The sequence below is a fragment of the Leptopilina heterotoma genome, unplaced genomic scaffold (assembly GCF_015476425.1).
Source record: "Leptopilina heterotoma isolate Lh14 unplaced genomic scaffold, ASM1547642v1 Lhet_42, whole genome shotgun sequence".
Taxonomy (NCBI): Eukaryota; Metazoa; Arthropoda; class Insecta; order Hymenoptera; family Figitidae; genus Leptopilina; species Leptopilina heterotoma.
In genome coordinates, this window is record NW_025111078.1 from 3,708,717 (window position 1) to 3,729,867 (window position 21,151).

General features: G+C 28.6%; 1 protein-coding gene across 6 annotated transcripts; it reads right to left on the minus strand.

Moving 5' to 3' along the window:
• Positions 1-7,056: 7,056 nt before the first annotated feature.
• On the minus strand, positions 7,057-19,273 carry LOC122506464 (glycoprotein 3-alpha-L-fucosyltransferase A). Of its 6 annotated transcripts, none has more exons than XM_043618663.1 (7): positions 19,150-19,273; positions 14,890-15,124; positions 14,367-14,558; positions 13,365-13,586; positions 12,504-12,692; positions 10,953-11,188; positions 7,057-10,457 (listed from the first exon to the last, which is right to left on the minus strand). In XM_043618663.1, exons 2-7 carry the CDS (start codon positions 15,049-15,051, stop codon positions 10,109-10,111), a joined length of 1,350 nt encoding a protein of 449 aa, XP_043474598.1. In that variant the 5' UTR covers positions 15,052-15,124; positions 19,150-19,273; the 3' UTR covers positions 7,057-10,108. The 6 variants fall into 6 exon arrangements, with proteins under 6 accessions (XP_043474598.1, XP_043474600.1, XP_043474596.1 ...); XM_043618665.1 differs by having other exon boundaries at positions 19,154-19,253; XM_043618661.1 differs by lacking the exon at positions 19,150-19,273 and adding an exon at positions 18,596-19,128.
• Between the last annotated feature and the right edge of the window lie 1,878 nt (positions 19,274-21,151).

Sequence of the window (21,151 nt, forward strand, 5' to 3'; positions counted from 1 at the left end):
TGGAGGCGCGTCACCGCTTCGTCAAGCGTGTAATAGGCACGCATCCGCATGCTCAAGGGGGTGTTAATGCGAGCACCACACGACCCCTTTTTTTAAAGAAAAAAAGGAGTGAGAGAGAGAGACGGGGAGTGTCGGCTTGTTGAGAATCATCCCTTGTGTTAGAGAGACTCTCGAGTTGTTTCATCGCTTGAGTAAACCCAGAAACAATTGCTTCATAGGAGATTCTTTTCTTTCTGAATTTTCACCCATTTTATAACAAAAAAAACTCTTTAAAATACCTTCTGTTACGATATTTAACACTGACAAGTACAATTAACAAAAAGGAGAAACTTGAGGAAATTCTAAAAGTCCTGATTGTATATCAACAGACTAAATTTGTCTCTTCCAACCCTAGAAACCATAAGTAATAACTTTCAACCAAATACAAATACTCGATTTATTGTAATTTTGGTACTCATTACCAGTTAGGGATTTAATATTAATAAAATAAAAAAGATTTTTGTAATTTATACAATCGAATGTTCTTCAATATAGTATGACTATTATTTTTTGCTTACCCTAACATTAACGGATATTCCAGGATACCCTACCGACGTCCTAGTCATGTCCGGTAATTAGGATCTCGTACCCTCTGGGCACGGAAACGTCTTTGTTCTAGAAACGTTGCTAAAACTTTTTTAGAACGCTTCATGTCCACTGCATAACGGCTTAAGAACGCCCAATGTTCTAAAAACGTTTTTAGAACATATAACGTTTTTAAGACCATATGTGAAGGACATGAAACATTCTAAAAACGTTTCTAGAACAAAGACGTTTCCGTAACCAGAGGGTAGATTGTCCTAGGACATCCTAATTATCAGATATAGTTAGGAAACAATTTCCTAATATCTTTAGGACGTTCGTAGGATATCTTGAATACCAGATATTCTGTTAGGAAAGAAGAATTTCTTGATATATTTATTACACCGACTAAAATAGAAGTAGCATTACCTGAAGAAAGAAAGTCCCTGTAATTCTACCATTCCTCCTAAATTTATAAAGCAATTATTAAAATTAACCAAGTTCTCGCCTTAAATTATAACACTCAGTTAGTTCTTACCCATCATGACAATCAATAACACCATTTAGAATATTGTAAAAAGATTGTAAACACAATTTTATAAATTTACTCTGCGTGGAAGGTACATACCTTATTATAGAACGCAACTCATTGTAGTCATGACTTAAAAAATCCTAAGGTATACCTAGCTGTTCAGCTGCAAATCGCAAAAACCTCTTCTGGACCCTCTCCAATCTTACGATCTGATAATTGTAATACGGAAAATAAATAGTGGAATGAAACTCACGGCGAGTCTTTACCAAAGAAAAATATAAAAACTTTAAGAATGCGAAACTTCCTCTTTTACATGGGTTCAAATGTGCAAAAATAACACCTATGATTTCTCTATTTGATCAATATGTTTCGAATTTGTTAAACGTGTTCAAAATGCAGGAGGTGTGACGCTGTGGAGTACCAAACTCCCTAAAGGGCATACATCAACTGAATGACGTTATGAAATCAATTTCTCACAAAAGCTATCAAAAATGCTATTTCCCACATGAGTATGTGAACTATTTATTCACTGATGCGTATCTCTTAAGCTCAAATATATAAATTTTTTTATTCCAAAGTGTAAAATTTTTAACCTAATTCATGGTCCATTAATCTTTCATTATAATCTATATAGAGGGGTGACCACTCTTGTTCTGGTAGATCCACGAAAAATCATTCTTTCTTTCTTACGGGACGACTGTTAGAATTCACACTTTGTAGAAAATAGATCCTTGGAACTAGGCGACCCATGCTGTTGCCAATCTTTCTTGACCTATATGTTCATGGTCCATGCTGGAGTCTTCTTGGCTTCCGCAAGGGCTGTCCTGAATGCTCGGTATCTAATTTTGCTAGCGACGTAACTTATATTGACCATGTCATCATAGTTTTCCGTGAAGAAGAACTAGTTTTGGCTGCGAAATTAAGATAAGCTGCGCACAGTACCTACAGCACGCAGCGGATCTGTCCACTGTCTTACAAACTCTTCCTATGTGTATGCGGTCGTCAAAAATTGACTACCCTTCCACTGGGTATATGCTGAATACAGGGCGCAAAACTTTAATCAATAAAATGAGTCCTGACCCAAAAAGCAATAAAAGTGGGTAGTGTGACGTCAATTCCCTTTGCAAAGGAATAGTATAAAGGGAGGCACCCCTGCCGAATTCGCTAGTCCAGGAAGAGCCTTCAACTTAACTAGACACAAGTCACCACTTCGCGCTATCTTCGTATCAGTCCAGAAGTCACCCTTGAATCAGAAACCCACGTTCTTCGTTAGTCCAGAAACCGCGACCAAGTTAACAAGTTGTGTATTGTCATCGAGTTTATTCTACGACTCCAGTTCCAAAAATCTCTTCAAGTACCAAGTGCATTCTTCAAGTCTCAGTCAAGTTAATTCAAAAAGAATTTAATCAAGTTGATCATTTCTAATACGAGGCACATTTCTATTTGCTAAGGACTGCATTATTTCGACTTCAACATCAAATCAATAATTCGCCACCTGGACTCCGGACCTTCCACTTTGTCTGTCCCGAAAACAATTCGAAGGAATCTACTCCATACTCGGTTTCCGCTAGACAACGTCATTGCTTCGACCTCAGTTAGGTTACTCTCCATGGATGCAAGATGAATTCAAATTCATTCAAATTAAAAAAAAATTTGTTATTTATACAATAGAATTTTATCCATCCCGAAAGATGCAAATTGTAATCTTAAAATCAATAATTACATAACTGATTATCAAAAGTCAAAACGTGTTTCCCAGAACCGAAAAGGATATTTGAGGAAATCAGAGAAGCAGGCAAAAATTTTCCGGAAATCAATCACAATTAAACGACAGCTTCGAGAACTAGAGATACCTCTATTCGTGATGTTTGGAGAAAAACGCTTTATCAGAAAAGAACTTGAAAAAAGAGAAGTAATTCGATTCGAAAGAGGGGTTGTAAAAGTGATTCGGGATTTCATCTATTCGTTTATTGGGTTACCGCCAAGAACATAAAACAATGGTAAAAAAAAACAGTAGCCCATCACAGGTAATTGTAGGATCAGAGAATTTGCAAAGTTGAATCTGCATACGTAAATCGACTGTTGACCTGAATCAGAAGTGTACAATATCGAGAGAACCGTAAAATAAAAGAAAGCAAAGATAACATTTTTCTCAACACTTCTACATGTTTTGTCACTTTGTTTTTTATGTTATTGTGAGGATATTTATTGCCGGACATATAAAGAGAAAGTCCAGGATATAATTTTAATTTTAGAAAATTTTGCTTTGTTTTATTTCTAAAGTAAAAAAAGAAAGCAAAGCTACTAAATGTCAGAGAAACTAGTACAACCCCTATATACGGAAATATAAGGATTGAATGGTTATTTCTTTTTAATAGGTGCTAAAGTGTGGAAATGTTTGTTGAAATGGTTTCTTTGTACTCTATCTCTTTATTTCCATGCATTTTGCTTGACATCGTGAATCTTCTAGGACAGATATACAAAACAGCATCAGACCAGCAAAGAGATAAGGTGAATTTATATCTCACGCTATTTATTTTATACAATGACAAATTGCACAAGAAAAGAATATCATCCTCTTAATTTATTTGCGTTCTTAAACATCTTTTATGTCACCTCTTTAAAAATCATTTACATATTTATAGTTTTATTATATTTTCGGATAATGGTCATTTTGTTTTAAAGGTTCGAATTGCCATTGACAAACAAGAATAGTAGACTGATTGTCAGTAGAATGTTTGAAAAGTGACGAAATGTTGCCTGTTGAGCGACAGAAAGACTTCTTCGAGAACTAGTTTTTCCAATATCTCCCTGATACTTTCACCGAGCAACTCCTTAGGGGATGAGGTATCAACTGACATACGTGGTCTACCATACATATTCCCTGCATCGTCTCTGTCCACTATCTGGAACTGTGCCAAAATCCTAGGCTCAGATATCAGGTGATCCTAGATTATCGGAGAAAGACTTTCATCTATTTATATATTTTCACTGGACATTCATGCACTTCGAGCAAATATTATTTTCATAATGGCATTACACCTTAAACTAAAATTTATCGATTTTTTTTACATAACTGATGGCTAAATTCCCACCTTTACTTTAGAAGATCCTTTTCAAGAACATCCTAGATAAATGAGAGTTAACCTGCTGAGAAGCATCAGAGTCCTTACGTACTAAAATCATTCTACATATATTATTCTCAATAACAATAGGACCCCGAAAGATTCGGCAATTGTGATTTGAAGCACATAACGTGATTCCTATTTTGACTTTCCTGGAAATCTTCATGTCAGGTAGCTGATCCTTCAAAATGCAGAGTTGACGATGACTAGACCACAAGTTCAAAGAATGTAACGAAAGGCTCAGTTGCTTCTTACCCCCCATGAAAGAAAGACGTAATGCCCTAACATTAAAGTTTTCTAAAAAAAAGATTTTTGTAATTTACACAATCGAATTTTATTTATCCTGGAGGATGGAAAATAGAAGCTTCTCATTCTGAAGCACTACAGTTCGACTAACGGAAAGGAAAGACAATTAAATTTTCAAGAATAATTTTATAATCAATCAACCTTTATTTTCTTGCATACGATAAATTTAACAAATTTCACATAAGTTGTAATTTTTAATTTATACAATCGAATTTGATTCAGGATGAAAAATGCTTTAGAAACAAGTAAAGATTCAAAAGTAGATTCAGAAGTTTGTATATTGTAGATTTCTAAGTTTAGTTTACAAAAAAAAAGAAATAAATAAATAAGCTGCATTTAGCCATACTGTAAGGATCCTCTGAGTGAGGGCAATCAGGAATTTTAAAAATAAAAGGATCCACTCCTGTGAAAGATTGTTAACAGTCCTTTGAGTCTCGTGGTCAGAAGATCTCAGCCGTGCATTATGTCTCACTCACTCCAGAAATATGATGAACCTCAGCACACATATATACGGTCGAACACACTGAAGTTGGCTCATGGTTCAGTGCCTCAAAAGGCTTTACACCTTTTGCAAAAGCTTAAGCAGAAAACTACATGGTATTTCACAGTGTAAACATCGTTGTACTATTCTACTTATAGATGATTACCCTCGGTGATCAGTGAGCTGAAAACACCTTCCATGCTCCGATAAATAATTAAAGATTTACCGTTTGAAAGTAACGTATACGTGTTAGTCACTTTCAAGCTTCATTTGTAATCATTATCATTATCATCATACCACAAAATTTATTTTGCATTTATTATTTTTATCATCGATAAACAAATCAATGTTTCCTTAAGTACTACATCGAGTGTAAAATTATTATATACTAGAATTTATATATTAATTATATGAAAACTCAATACTCTTATATTTATTGACATTGTTGTTGTTTACTTCTCGAGCATAAATAACCACGAAGGTTATTGTTATTTCCGCTAACACGACGCTAGGCTGTCTGCAACTTTAATCAATCTTCAGATCATCTTCAGATAAAAAAAGATTTATAATTAATACAATCGAATTTTATTTAGAAAATACTGTACAAAAGGTACTAAAATGTACCCTACTTTTCGTACTTGTCAAAATTTTGTAACGTTTTATTTAACTAGTTCCAAATGTTTAAAACATTAGTCAACATTCTAATAAATTTTTTAAACTTAAATATTTGAGTGTTTCTTTAGTATGTCCTAAATTATTATATTATTTAAATAAAAAATATTTTAACTTTCTATCCAATTTATTTTTAAAATCAGTATTGTGAGGAGGGTATAAGCAAGGGTATGTTATTGAGAAGTAGAGCGTAAGGCGAAGACACTTCATCCGCGATAGGCGATTATTAAGATCGTTAGGGTCGACTAAGCGTCATACACGCAAGAAACACTTTCATCAGAACCGTAAGTAATTCGTTTGATAATTTACTAAGCTGAGCGTAAAACCGCAATGAAAATGCTAATTTATGTGAAAAAAAGGGTAAGTCAAAAGAAAAAAAAAGGAGGTGGAGGTGATTTTGATGCGTGTTGTAAACCGAACAAAGGGATAAACCTTTTTCTTCTTCGACAAAAAAAAAAGGTTCGCTGATTTTACTCCACAAAGATGAAAGAATACTTTCATGGTGTTTTTAGTATCTTCCACAGGTTAGCAGGGAAAAGCTTTTTCACTGAATAACATCATCTAATAAACCAGTGACATTTACATGCTCGGAGGGATAAAATATTTCTTATACTTTCTTGCTTGCTACGACGTAAAAAGTACCAAAAAAAAACTGCTACGAATTTTTTTGTCATCAGAATTTAAATTTCTGTATAAAGCAAAATTGGATAGGACTTCTTGATTTAAAGTAGTAAGAAAAAATTAAAAATCTATTGCAATTATTATAGTGGTAATGTAATGTGACATTTTTCTGGCTCATAAAAAACTGATTAGCCGATTTCTATTTTGAAATGAAAACCATGGCGATCGGATAAAGAAAATTAATTTATGAGATTAAGTTCCGAACTCCAGCTCCGGAAGAGCAAAGAAGAAAGAGGTTTAGCATTCAAGAGAGGAAACTTAAATCAAAGAAAAGAAAATACTCTAGAAATGAAGAACGTACAAAAATCATTCTACATATATTATTCTCAATATAACAATAGGAGCCCAAAAGATTCGACAATTACGATTTGAAGCACATAACGTGATTTCTATTTTGACTTTCCTGGAAATCTTCATGTCAGGTAGCTGATCCTTCAAAATGCAGAGTTGACGATGACTAGACCACAAGTTCAAAGAATGTAACGAAAGGCTCAGTTGCTTCTTACCCCCCATGGAAGAAAGATGTAATGCCCTAACATTAAAGTTTTCTCAAAAAAAAAAGATTTTTGTAATTTACACAATCGAATTTTATTTATCCTGGAGGATGGAAAATAGAAGCTTCTCATTCTGAAGCACTAGAGTTCGACTAACGGAAAGGTAAGACAATTAAATTTTCAAGAATAATTTTATAATCAATTAACCTTTATTTTCTTGCATACAATAAATTCAACAAATTTCACATAAGTTTGAAAATTTTCATTCATTTTCAGAAATTCACAACAGAAAAGTAAATTATTTACCAGAAGTGAAATTAAAAAATGTAAATTACGTAGATTTAAACAAACAATAATTGAAATGTAAAAAATAAGAATGAAAAAAAAGTGAATTTTTTTTTATATTTCAGAATGAAAATTTGACATTAACTAAGCATAACAATATTTAAACTGGCACCCCTCATTATTAAAACTAATAATCACACTTTCATGTGCACAGTAATTAATTTCCTACGTTGAATTTTAAATTAACAGTTTTTTCTCAGTCGATTATGAAAAATTAGCTTAATATTCATTCATGCACAGAGAACCATTTTGGATTTATGATTTAGATTAGCTTTTAGAAACAATAAACCAATACAAAGCTAAACTTATCATTAATCCATTGGCACATCTCTAGTAAACTTAGAAATATTGTACATCCCAGCTTCTTACAATATGCGATTAATTGCAAAAAAAAAGTTTATTGCATTTTTAGCACTATACCAGGGAACAATAAACAAATTTTTTTCATTGTATTATAGAATTAAAAATTGATTCCAATACTAACGTTTTTAAAACATTATTGAATACAGCGAAAAATAAATTTAAAATACAGATTTTTTTCTCGACTCGAAATTGTCAATTGTTTTACAATATACAAGAATAGTTTACAATACTGCTAAAAATTTATTTTACAGTCTTCTCTATCATACATTTTTGACATTCTATCGTGACAACATTAAAATATTTTACACAATATTAAAAAATTAATTATAAAAATTATCCCAAGCAACAAAAAAAAATTTACATTTCGTTGAATTATACATTAAACCGAAGGTATTTTTTTTAACAAATATAAATTATCACTCAATTAATATCACAAGACGAAGCTAAACTATTATATGTACATTTACAAAATTAAATAATAATTTCCAAATGATTTCTGTTTAATTAAAAATAATAAAAAAATTGAGCGTGTTTATCATTTTAAAAAAATTGAACAATTTACAAATCGAGTCAATTTGGCCTAAATTATTCTCTTTGAAAATTAAATATAAATATAGAAGAAAAAATGATTCCCTGCTACTCTCGAAATATTCAACATTGCACACTAATTTAATACTCCCTATTCTATCAATTAATCAAAAAAGATTAATTAATAATAGTCAGTCACCGATTTATTTTTATCTACTAATCTACTAAAGATTTTAAAATTAATGGTAACATTTAAAAGAAAATAAAAATATTAATTGTTTATTGGTAACAAAAAAATAATTCTAAAAGAGAAACAATAATAATAAATTAATTGCAATAAATTAAATAAATATTTTGAAAATCTATAACAAAATGTGAATTAAAAAATAATTAATACACTAGTCATACATTTCGTTACGAATGTCAGTCGTGTCTTAACAATCGTTTTTTTTAAATTCAGATTCACAGAGCATATTTATTAATTTCTAGATAAAAAGGATGGCTTTTTTTTTACAAAAATCTTGTAAAGATATGAGGTAAATAAATCGAACCCTATATCCTATTTTATTTTTTGTTTTGTTTTGTAAAGAGAAATATCTTGAAAAATTCTTTTTTTTTAGTACACAACATAAAATTGTACTCTTTTCGTGTTATTCTTTTTTTTTCTCATCATTTATACAAATAACTCTTTCGACATTTACTTATACTACAAAATTCAGTAAAATACACCTGTAAACGTCATTATAAGCATTAAACTACTTATTAGCACAATTTTTTTTAAAAAATTTTTAATCAGTACGTAAAAAACTGGCAGATTCGTGAGAGACCTCTTGTGCAAATTGAACTACCTACTAAAATGAGAGCTTTCAATTTCAGTTTTATTCACTTGTGCACAAGTGACTTCCAAAAAACTTTTACATTTCTTTTTTTGTTTTCTTATTTTGGTGGAAGTTTTTTTTTCTTACGTGTGCTTACAATTATACAAACTAGTTAACAGTATGTTCGCAAGGATTTTTATTATAAATGATTTTTCATTCAAGTTTCAAATAATTGTAGAAAATTTTTTGCAAAGTTCGTATATTACATGAATAGAGGATTTTTTAGGGGGACATTTTTTTAATCTTTAGAGGGCCGGTAAATTTGCACAAATAATAGTTTTTTTTATTGAAAAAGAAGTTATAAATAAAAAAGTCAATTCGATAAAAAGATTCGTAAAAATAAATGGTGGGCACTATAGTAGCCACCCTAGCCCTCTGAAGGTTAAAATATAAAATTTCTTTCTTTGACGTATAAAAAAAAAAATTAAAATGTGTGGACATTTAAAATTTTATGAATATGATGAAGACCCTTCGTGGAAGGGTACCTAAGAAGTTAATTATTTTAAGATTTCGTTCATCTTACTTTTAAGTTAATATTTTTTTATTACGCAAAACTAAATTCTGTTTTTAGATGTAATGACTTAAAGATCCCCTTTTTCATTCTTACAATTACAATCATAGTCTGGATTTTTTTTAGGTACCTTCCTCCGGAGCGTCTTACATTCAAAGTTTCCTTCATAAATTATTTTTAAATTCATTAATATTATTTTAAAAAACTTATATTTAATAAAAATACTGTTATTTGGCGCTCCACAAACAAAGGGACTTATCTCCGAGGAGCGTCACATATTTTAAATTCAATTATTTAACAATCTAAGTGTAGAGCAAAAAAAAATTTAATTCTATTTTTCGCTATAAATATTTTACACCCAATAAAAAAAAAAGTTGTCCAAACCGGAAGGAAAGCATATATGTTATTGGGTGTATATAAAATTGACTTAGCAAGAATCTAAAAGCAAAGATCGTGAAAAACATTTCAAATATTTCTTGTTTTTCATTATAGAACTATTAACCTTAGGTGATAAGAAAAAATTAATAAATTTTATCGTATTCATGTAATTAATGAACTTTGCAAAATTTTCAGGATGTTTTCAAAATATTAATTGAATTGTTAATACCATTGACTGATTAATTTTGAGTTTTTAACCATGTTTGAGATCATTTTCCGATGTGTCGTTCTCTCGCCAAGAATTTACGACACATACATTATCACCGCGCCACCATTCATTTAAATCTTTGTAATATTTTGGTGCACGAGTGTCGTGCAACATGGCGCACACTCGACACCAAAAGTAGGTATTTATAAATTCTCCAGTGCCTTTCCACTTGAAGTACGAGTTGTAGAGCTCGTCGTCATTGTCCAGTCGATGAAGGTACTCAGCAAGCTCTTTAGGTGACTTGAATTCATCCACATGAATGTAGGATCGATATGGTGCGCTTTTAGCATAGTCCCTTGGATGTGCTCCCATCACTATTGGAAGAACGTTGTGTCTAAAAAAAAAGTAATTTTTGTAATTCTTTGTTTTCTCCAAGGTACCAGTCGACAATTAGACTATGACAATTTTTTGCCAATTAGGAATTGGTTTTGTTTCGTAATTAATAGTACGTCCAGAAAAGGTAGGTTTTTTATACTTTTTTTTATATTTTTTCGGCTTCTAAAGCAGACTACTGCCTTAAGAACGTTCAAGAAGTTAATAGAATTATTATTTTGTGTTTCAAAAGTAAATTGCAATCTTTCATCATAAACTGAAATCATTTGAAAATGTCAATCACTTTAGCGATTCCGTAGGAATCTTTTGGTATGCAAGTGATCATCAACGTATCTATAGAAAAATAATGGTTGGAAAAATAATTTCGTTTTGCAAAAGTTCCCAAGACAATGACGATGTCCGCAAACAATCCATAGAATACAATCATCAGAAATATTAATATCTTTCATTTTGTTTATGAAATCATAACTATTAAAGTATTTTTTATTTCCCTTACCCAAGTCCATTAACGAAAAACTTCTCCGTAATGTAATCTCGGCAATTAGAGTTTTCAAATGCGAGGTAGAATTTGTAATCGGCATCCAACATGTCGAAGCAAGCTTGAGATTGCGAACGTGGACAACGCAAGTTACCACAAGCACCATAAATATCGACTTGAATGTGTTTGGATAATTCTTTGGCATAATTCATTCTTTGATTACGTGGATGACAATTTGACACAAACCAGGCAACCTAGAATTCATTGAATGAAATACATAAATATTGTTGGAATTATCAAATTTTTTTTAGTAAATTATATTGTAAATTATATTGTAAATTATATTGTAAATTATATTGCAAATTATGATTAGGTAAATAATAGTTGTAAAACGTCTAGTGACACGTAAAGTATATAAATATATTTCAAGTATGTTTAATTTAAGTAAAAAGATAACAGTAATTGTATTTCATTTTATTTTGAGGAAAATAAAAACAAGTTTTATATTCATTAGATCAAAAATCTTATTTCAGGAATCGAGCGAGTGACATAATTTCAAATCAAGTGACTTTTGCAGTATTGACTTTCAAAGATGATGGCCCACATTCATTGACCTAAATTCTGAATAGAGAATACATATATATTTACATGAAAGAATAAACTTTGATGCTATTGAGTATTTTTGTTTCTAATATATACAAAAACTATTCCAAAAGGGAGATACAAGATGGCTACGTTTCGGACATGAAACATTCTAAAAACGTTTTAGGAACGTTTCTAGAACAAAGACGTTTCCGTGCCCAGAGGGTAGTATACTTAAGTTTATACAGATTTAAAAAATGATTTGTAATTTTCACAATCGAATATTATTCCATAAAGAAGATGCTGGATGGTAAGATATAAACTCTTTTTATTAACTTTATTAACATTTGTATTTTTATTAGTAATTTACACAATCGTATATTATTGTTTAGAGTGGGAGAAGCAAGATAATAAGAACTAATTCTCAAGTTAATTTTAATTTAAAAATGTATTTGTAATTTACACAATCGAATATTATTCAGAATAGAAGATGCAAGAGAGCATGTTCTAATCCGCACCTACCTATTTGTTTAGATTTAAAAATTTGTTAGTAATTTACCCAATTGTGTTCAGAATTCAAAAATGTATGGTGGTAGTCAGTAGGAAAGTGTCCAGTTGTGAGACAGTCGATTTTTTTAACACGCAATATTAAAAAGTATTTATTTATATCAAACTTTTTAAATTTTAGCAATTTTTAATAAGTGTCTCACAACTGGACACATTCTTTTTATTGACAAAAGCGATGTGCTCGGAAAATTGATGATAACTTTTTTTTGAGTTTGTCTGAAAAATATACTTTCTTTGAATAAAAGTTGCGTATTCAAGTTACTTTTCGAACGGTATATTTTATTTAGAATTTCGTTTACCCATTTAAAATTTATGAGTCAAAAACAAAAACCGTCTCATATCTAGAGAACAAAGGGAACATAATCATAGTAATTAATTAATTTTGAGAAAGTTCTATTACAACTCAAAGCCAAAGCTCACCTTTTTCGTTTTATTTTCAGCATAATTGAAATTTTGATCAATCTGGGTGACACTGGAATCAAAGTACTGCCACCTTTCATATGGTGCTACAATGTCACTGTCTCGACGATAAGTTGCAGTCCAATTCACTTGAACACTCTTAATAGTTTGTGTATGATACGGACATTCCAAAAAGTACAACAACCATATCTGAAAATCAAATTTTATTCAGATTCCCATTTATCTTTCTTCTTATATAATAATTATTTCTACTCTTGCATTTATATTTATTTAACCTTTTTTCTCTGGAATTATTTAATTTATTTTTCTCGTCTACAGAATTTTTTTTTTCTTTTTTCTATGCAGAAAGCTCGTGTTTCAATATCACGAGGTCAGTTATTTTAATCAATAAGTGACCTTAACCCATACATTGACAAATTCCATAGAATCTGTTACAATTATTTTCTAATCAAAAAATTGTCTACTTAAACTTGAATATAATATTCGAAGTAGATCAAGAGTATGCGGGTTGAAAGCATCAAATCTTTTTACATAAAGAGACTTTGAATTTTTATGATAAGACATGAATTATCATTCTCATTTGCATTCAGTAAACTTTATCGCCAATTCATACTATTCGTGAAAGTGAAAAAATTTTGTCAGTTCATTTTTATTATCTATTAATAAAACATTGAAAAAAAATCATTTTGTATTAAGCTTTTTAAATTAAAGATGACTTTGTTTTCTTTTTAGCAGACATCTTCAAAGACAAAAAATTTCTAAATACCCCATTTTTAAAAATCTGCAGTAAAGTTTCAATTGTAATAATTAATTAACGCTTCTATTACTCCTATGTTGTTAATTCCAAAAGGTTCGTCATACCTGATGAAGACGTCTTCGACCCACATGGGTAACATAGTCCTTAAATAAAATCAAATCAGCATCAGCATGATTATCACGAATTATTGTACATGTATTAACAGGGCAACCATGTTGTGTAAAAATATCATGTCCCACTTTTGCGTCACTCATACCATGAGGAATCAATATCTTTTTGTACGGTAGATCAGAGGTTCTATTGTAATCCGGAGGTACAAACATTAGCTGAAACAAGTTCAAGATTATCAGTAATGAAAAATTTATATCAAAAGTCACAAAGAAATAATTGATTTTAAACTATTTTCATCTTTACTAAAATCTAACACTTCGTTAAATAATAATTGAACAATGACGGAAATGTATATGCTAAGATCAAGACAGCTTGCAGGAACAAAGAGACTAGAAGGGACTAGTATTGTTAAAAGATGGCAAAAGAGATAGCAACTTTGATTCAAGAGGTGTTTTTAATTAATACCTTGGATCTTGCCTACGTGACAATATGCCCCAATTAGTAAAACCCTTTAGAAGAAAAAATCTCTAACTTCAGATTATTTAATATTCGTCTCAAGGCTCTTTTGAAGGTAAAGAAGTCTAATTCTCACGAATGTTGTGAATTAAAAATAAATATTAATTTTCAGAATCGACATTAATTCTCTTGATGGGTAAAGCTGTTCGAGAAGCAGTATGCTAAGTTCTAGTACTCAAGTTTATACAGATTTAAAAAGAATTTGTAATTTACACAATCGAATTTTACTCTAAGATTATGATCCGAGATGCTGCATGGTAAGTTGTCTAAATACAGATTTAAAAAGAATTTGTAATTTACACAATCGACTTTTATTTCAAGATTATCATCCAAGATGCTGTATGGTAAGTTGTAGTACTGTTTATACAGCTTTAAAAAGAATTTGTAATTTACACAATCGAATTTTATTGCACGATTATCATCCAAGATGCTGTATTGTATGGTAAGTATAAAAATAATTTTATTATTTTTTAATTTACCTGATTTGTTATTCTGTCATCTTTGGCATCTTCATCGGGCCAAAGACGCGCCAATCTTCTTCCACTTTGTCGATTTTTTAAAGCAGGTTGCGGTCTTCTTTTTCCACCTTTCATATACCAGGGTCTGTTGGATGGGTCTGTAATATCTACAATAGCCTCTATTGCATTCTGCACAACCGTTGTATTCATTACCTTAAAAAAGAATCAAATATTAAGAACAGAAAACTAATGAACCTAAAATACGAATTTATCAGCACAATTTTGATGTTAAATATTTTTTTAAAAATCTATAACAACCAATTAGTTATCACCAGTAGGCAATTTTTCCATTTGATCGTGATATTAAAAAGATATTTAAATTTAAAATTTCATTTCTAAAATTAAGTGCCAGTTTCAGCTCCTTCAATTTTTTGTTTCTAAATTAAAAAAATCTTATTAATTAATACATTAGTTGAGAAAAAAAAGTTAACAAACTAAAGTTAAATTAAATTGTATAAAAATAGAAATAAATCAAATTTCTTACTTGAGGACCATCTACTACTCGCATTGCCTGCAGTTGTCCTGCATCTGCACGTGTACTGTGCCATATTTCCTTTTGTCGCACATTCATAATCACTACAAACATTCCCGTCAAGCAAAAAACGTATAGAAAACATCTTTTTAATGAGAATCGTGGCAGACCCATACCGCCTTGCAACTTGGCAAAGCTTTTTTTAGCCTTGTGTATCTATCATCATCCTTCGCTACATTCGATTTATCTGAAATTTTTAAAGAAACATTTATTATTTATGAAAAGAAAAATTCTCATATTTCACCTATAGGTGGCATATAAAAAATTCAGTAATCCTTGATGTTTTTACTTGTTGCAGAGTTTTTTTCTTAACTAAATACTTTATTATGTTGTTACATTCTTTATATATAATTTTTTTAATATTGTTATCTTATTTTTGCATTATGCTTCTCAGTATTGTTCTTATAATTATTGTAAACATTTAACTTGAATAAGTAACCAAATTTAATTTTGATGTATCTGTTCCTTGAAGGGCTTATTAGCCCTAGGAACTTTGTTATTCTTAAATAAATAAATAAATAAATAAATAAATAAATTATGAAAATTTATTGCCAACCTTCCAATACTCAAGTTTATTTTAACTCTTAAAATTATAACAAATATATTGATGTAGAGAAATTAAATTTATGAATTGAAATAATTTTCACAGGCTATAAAACATTGTTGTTAATAATTTTCACATAATGCGAAAAACTTGGAACATTAAAAATCAAAACTAAATATAATTTTACAAATGTTGATTATTCCAATTCTGCGAGACTGTCAGACTGATAAGCATCTACAGGTGTAGGTGAAAGCCTCGATCAAGATTAAATACCGGAAGTTAAGTTAACATTCTAAAATTGTAATTTTTAATTAATTTTCTTTCAGAGCAAAATTTTAATGATTCAACATTCACTATTATGGCTATATTCATAAATTACAAATTATGTCTTATCAATTATTATATCAAATATTTGACAGATACTTTATAATATACTCTTAACTGTTTCTTCATAAAAATTAAATATACTTTTTAAACAGACTTATATAATAAATAAATAAAGTAACTAAATAATAATAATAATAATAATAATAATAATAATAATAATAATAATAATAATAATAATAATAATAATAATAATAATAATAATAATAGTAACTAATAATAGTAAATAATAATAGTAAATAATAATAATAATAATAATAATAATAAGAATAATAAAAGTAATAATAATAATAATAGTAATATAATAAATAATAATTATATGTTTATAAATCGAAAAAAGTAATTTATTAAAAAAAGATTATATTAAATTGAAATAATAAATCAGTAAATAATAAAAATCAAGGTGAAAGTAAGTTTAAAAATAATTTCTAAAATAATTCTTTTAATATTTTGAAAAATTTTTCTTTTTTGTCAAATATTTGTTCAAAAAAATATTAAACATTAAAAAAACATCATTAGAGTCGTATACGTAGACAACAATATTTTCACATATAGTGTTTAATTGAAAGAAGTCTAGTTACAACTTTGGTTATCTTTTTATCGTCATAATCTAAATAAATATGTCAAAATTTTCGTTCATAAGTGTTACGTAAATAAATGTAACTGAGTTTAAACGAGTTATTATGAGTTTTAAAACCTCTTTTTTAGTCATTCAAAACCGTATATTATTGTAGAAGATATCAAGTGACGAATTTAATTTTTAAATGCGCGATTCATAAATAAAATAATTATGATTTTTTATAGAGAAAATTATTTCCTATTTTCAGTAACGGAAATGTGCAATTTTCTTTTTATTATTATCATCATTATTATTATTATTAAAAAAAATTATAATTATAATAAAATTATAATAAAAAATTATAATAAAAATATAATATTATTTTATTATCAATAATACAAATTATAATAGAAATATAATAAATTTTATTATTATTAATATTTGTTATTGTTAACTGATTTTAATTAATAATTCATTTAGAAAAAAAAATTTTCTGTATTTTTTTATTCAAATCTTTGTATATTTAAAATTTTTTCTACCTTCTCTCTAAGGAATCCTTTAAATCCTAGCTCTTTGATTTACAGATTTCAATTATAAATGAAACAGCATTTTCTCGCGTGATATGTCTCTAACCTTAATGAGTGAACTGCATTAGGCAAATTGCCAAATAGATAAAAATCGATGTTACAGTTTTATTTCGTTAACAATAAAACTAAAAACAAAATCTTTTCTCTTAAATTCAAATTTCAAGATAGAATTTTATATTTTATTTTTTAAAAATCTAATTTAATTTAATATTTTAATTTACAATTCTTATTACAAGACACGATTAATAAATAAGTAAATTAAAAATTTTTTTTATTTTATTTATTAATTTAAAGTATTATTTTCAAGTGTAGGAAAAATAATGCAAAACTTACATGAAAATTTTAAAACTAATAAATGTTGTATGATTATTTAATGGACAAAATAATTACGATAATTTATAAATATTGAAATTATTTTTTTTTTTTGGTAATATTCACCTCGCACACGATTAAAATTGCGCGTCAACAAAAACGATATTTAATGGACTTGTCTGAAAATATTTTTTAATGCTCTTTTAATCGATATATTTTTACAACTTTCAAGTTATACAGTCAAAAGATAACTGAAACATTCAGTTGTAATAATAATTATTATTTGTTGAAATTTTAGCCTCGTGTATTCTTGAAGTCATGGAAAAAAAAACTTTTCCAAAATATTATCATTCCTTTATTACATAAACTTTTCAACTTTTATTTTCTTATTTAAAAAAATATTTTTTTAAAAATATTTTTTTAAATATTATTGTAAAATTATTTTTAAATTCTTTTCAAATTATTTCCAAATAAATTATTTTATAAAATTATTTTTAGTAAACTATTTTTAAATTATTTTTTATATAAACTATTTTAAAACTATTTTTAAATAACTATTTGAAAATTATTTTTAATGTTTTTTACCCAACTTTCTACGCTGTATTATTTATATATTCTACCAATTTTTATTATCATGTAGTGTCCTTTTATTGTTTTCACCGTGGGCTATTCTATTGCAAATTTAAAAAAAAAAAAAAAAAAAAAAAAAAATTTGAAAATTATTTTTAATATTTTTTACTGTACTTTCTACGCTGTATTATTTATATATTCTACCAATTTTTATTATCATGTAGTGTCCTTTTATTGTTTTCACCGTGGGCTATTCTATTGCAAATTAAAAAAAAAAAAAAAAAAAAAAAAAAAAAAATTTGAAAATTATTTTTAATATTTTTCACTGTACTTTCTACGCTGTATTACTAATGTATTCTACCAATTTTTATTATCATGTAGTGCCCTTTAATTGTTTTATACCTTGGGCTATTCTTTTGTAAATTAAAAAAAAATATTGACCCATAATGATCCAAGGATCATTAATCGTCAATACGGGGTCAATATTTTTTAATTAATGACTGTGATTGAAATAAACAAACTATCTTTAATTTATTTTTAAAAAACCGTTACAAAAACTATTTGTTTAAAATAAATTATTCAATGGATAAATAATTAATTTTTTTGAGGGGAAATTTTTTTTTTATTAATTTAAACTGAAAGTAGAAAACAAAAGAAGAAATTTTTTGGTTGTGAGGGAAACAATAGTTGTTTTTGACTTACTATATATGCAATATTGCCGCGAGACTTTTAAATTGACAGATGTAGTAGTAGCGCCATGTATTAAGCAGACTATCGATGGCCCAACGCCCAATGACTGCCGCACGTTTTCACACCACACGCACCAAGTCACGCGACAAAATCCGATTACATACACTATAAGGACTCATGTTTATTGTGTCCCTATTTAGTCTCCAGGACAATACAGCCAAGGGTTGTAACCAAGAAAATTTTTTTTTCTTTGCAAATTTATTTTTTGCAATTTTTTGAAATAAAATGAAGATGAATTTATTTGCGACCTGGACAAATAAAAAATAATTTTTCTTTTTTCACTCGCCGATTCGTTTCCCTTGTGATACACCTTATCCAAATGATTCTTCCTCAGAGCAAGTTCATATCAGAACCCCTCCTCTTATGAGTTGCAATCCAGGGGAAAATCCATAAAGGTCGCGTCTGCGCTTTAATTTTCGTGTATAGAGTGTATGTACCGCTCGCGATATTGCTGCGATCGACTAGACAATTTACTGCAAGGACTCAAATAATATAGAAGAAAATACCTGCCACCACTATATATCTAATGTTGATATAATCAGTAGACGTTGATATAGAAAATTAAATATATGTAAATTTTTAAAGGAATATGTACAGACATACAATATATTAAATGCATTTGAAAAACTGATACATTATTTAACGAAATATAAACTGATATGACTGTATATATATGGTTCGATGATATATATATATACATATACAGAGAAGAACACGTGTATTTGAACTATGTTTACTCTCCAAGGAAACAATAATTTAAAAAGATTACAACAAAAAATATCATTGATTCATAAAATTTTATTTCGGTTCAAAAATTTATCTCACAAAAGATATATAAATTTTATAGTTCTTCAGAGAAAGATTAGATTTGTGAAATAAAAAAAAAAAAAAGAAATTTTAAAGAAAGAATATTTTTTCATTTACAAAAAAGATTATTTTCAAAAAGTTTATCTTCAATGTAGGATCATGATGAGTTTTTAGACTATTAGGAAATACATTTCCTGACCTAGGTTTAAAAATTTTTTAATTTTAAATTTAAAAAATTTGAAAACATCGATGTAAACGATTACACAGGACCACAAAATTTTTTTAAAAGAAAGTATTGACCGGACCATGTTTTTTATATGTCTTTTGGGTCGCTGAATTCGAATTCGAACTCAGTTTTGCGCCATCACGTCAAGTTTTTTCAAAATGGCGGATCAAATATGGCTGTCGAATTTTTAAAAAATGTATCAGATTTACTTGAAATTTGTTACTCGGGGATTCTTAGGGTCCCTGAATGCGAATTTCACCTTAGTTTTTCAAAATTCAAAATGGCGGATCCAATATTGGCTGACGTATTTTTAAAAAATTTATCAGATTTATTCGAAACTTGTTACTTGGGGGTTTTAGGGGTCCCTGAATACGAATTTCACCTTAGTTTTAAAAAATCCAAAATGGCGGATCCAATATGGCTAACAAATTATTTAAAAATTTATCAGATTTTGAATTTTTGAAAACTAAGGTGAAATTCGTATTCAGCGACCCAAAAAACCTCCGAGTATAACGTTTCAGGTAAATTCTATAATTTTTTTAAAAATTGGTCAGCCATATTGGATCCGCCATTTTGAATTTTTGAAAACTAAGGTGAAATTCGTATTTAGCAACTTCAAAAACCCCCGAGTAACAAGATTCAGGCGAATTGGGTGAATTTAAAAAAAATTGACGCCATATTGGATCCGCCATCTTAAATTTTGAATATTTACGAGTTTCTTTGATTGTTTAACATTAAATAATATTTTTTCAGTGTTTTAAAGTTGTTTTTTTAATAGAATCTTCTGCTTAATTTTATTTAAATCTTGTTTACAGTCAGTTTTTTCGAATTTTATTAATTTGTGAAGAAACTTGACGTGATGGCAGAAAACTGAGTTCGGATTTGAATTCAGTGACCCAAAAAACATATAAAAAATATAGTCCGGTCAATACTTTCTTTAAAAAAATTTTGTGGTCCTGTGTTATTAGTAAAAATATCAAATTTGGGCTCTTTTCATCAATTTGAAGTTTTTTTTTCAATAAATAAGAGCTTTTTCCGACACAGGAAAAAAAAAGTCTGACTCCGTTTACACCTTAAATTCAGCCCATGTATTTCACATAAGTCTGTCCTTGTTTAACGGGGCTGACTCCGTTTACATCATAAATTCAGCCTCAAAAAGAGGCTGAAAGTAAAACTTTTTTTTTAGTGTGGAAATATGGAGGTACTCGGAACTTTTTTAGACTTTATTTTCAAATTTCAGAAAAAATTTGAATAACGCTGGTCTTGACAATTTTTTAAAACAATTTTTGAAGTTGAAAATCAAATTTTGGCTTATTTCATCAAATTGGAGCTTTTTTCATTTAATTAGAGTAAAGAAAATTATATTTCCGTTCTAGGGTTAAAAAAAATTGTAAAAGACTCCATTTTGGTCAGTTCTTAAAATATTTCAATTATTTTAAGTTATCATATATGGATTTTCACAAATTAATAGAAAT

Bases quoted from the DNA above. Each gene is read 5' to 3' on its own strand.
- LOC122506464 (XM_043618663.1), bottom strand. From the start codon at position 15,051: ATGGGTCTGCCACGATTCTCATTAAAAAGATGTTTTCTATACGTTTTT. The intron at 13,587-14,366 runs GTAAATTAAAAA...AACTTGTTTCAG, and splicing joins ATGACAGAATAACAAATCAG to CTAATGTTTGTACCTCCGGA. The intron at 12,693-13,364 runs GTATGACGAACC...TTTGATTTTCAG, and splicing joins GTCGAAGACGTCTTCATCAG to ATATGGTTGTTGTACTTTTT.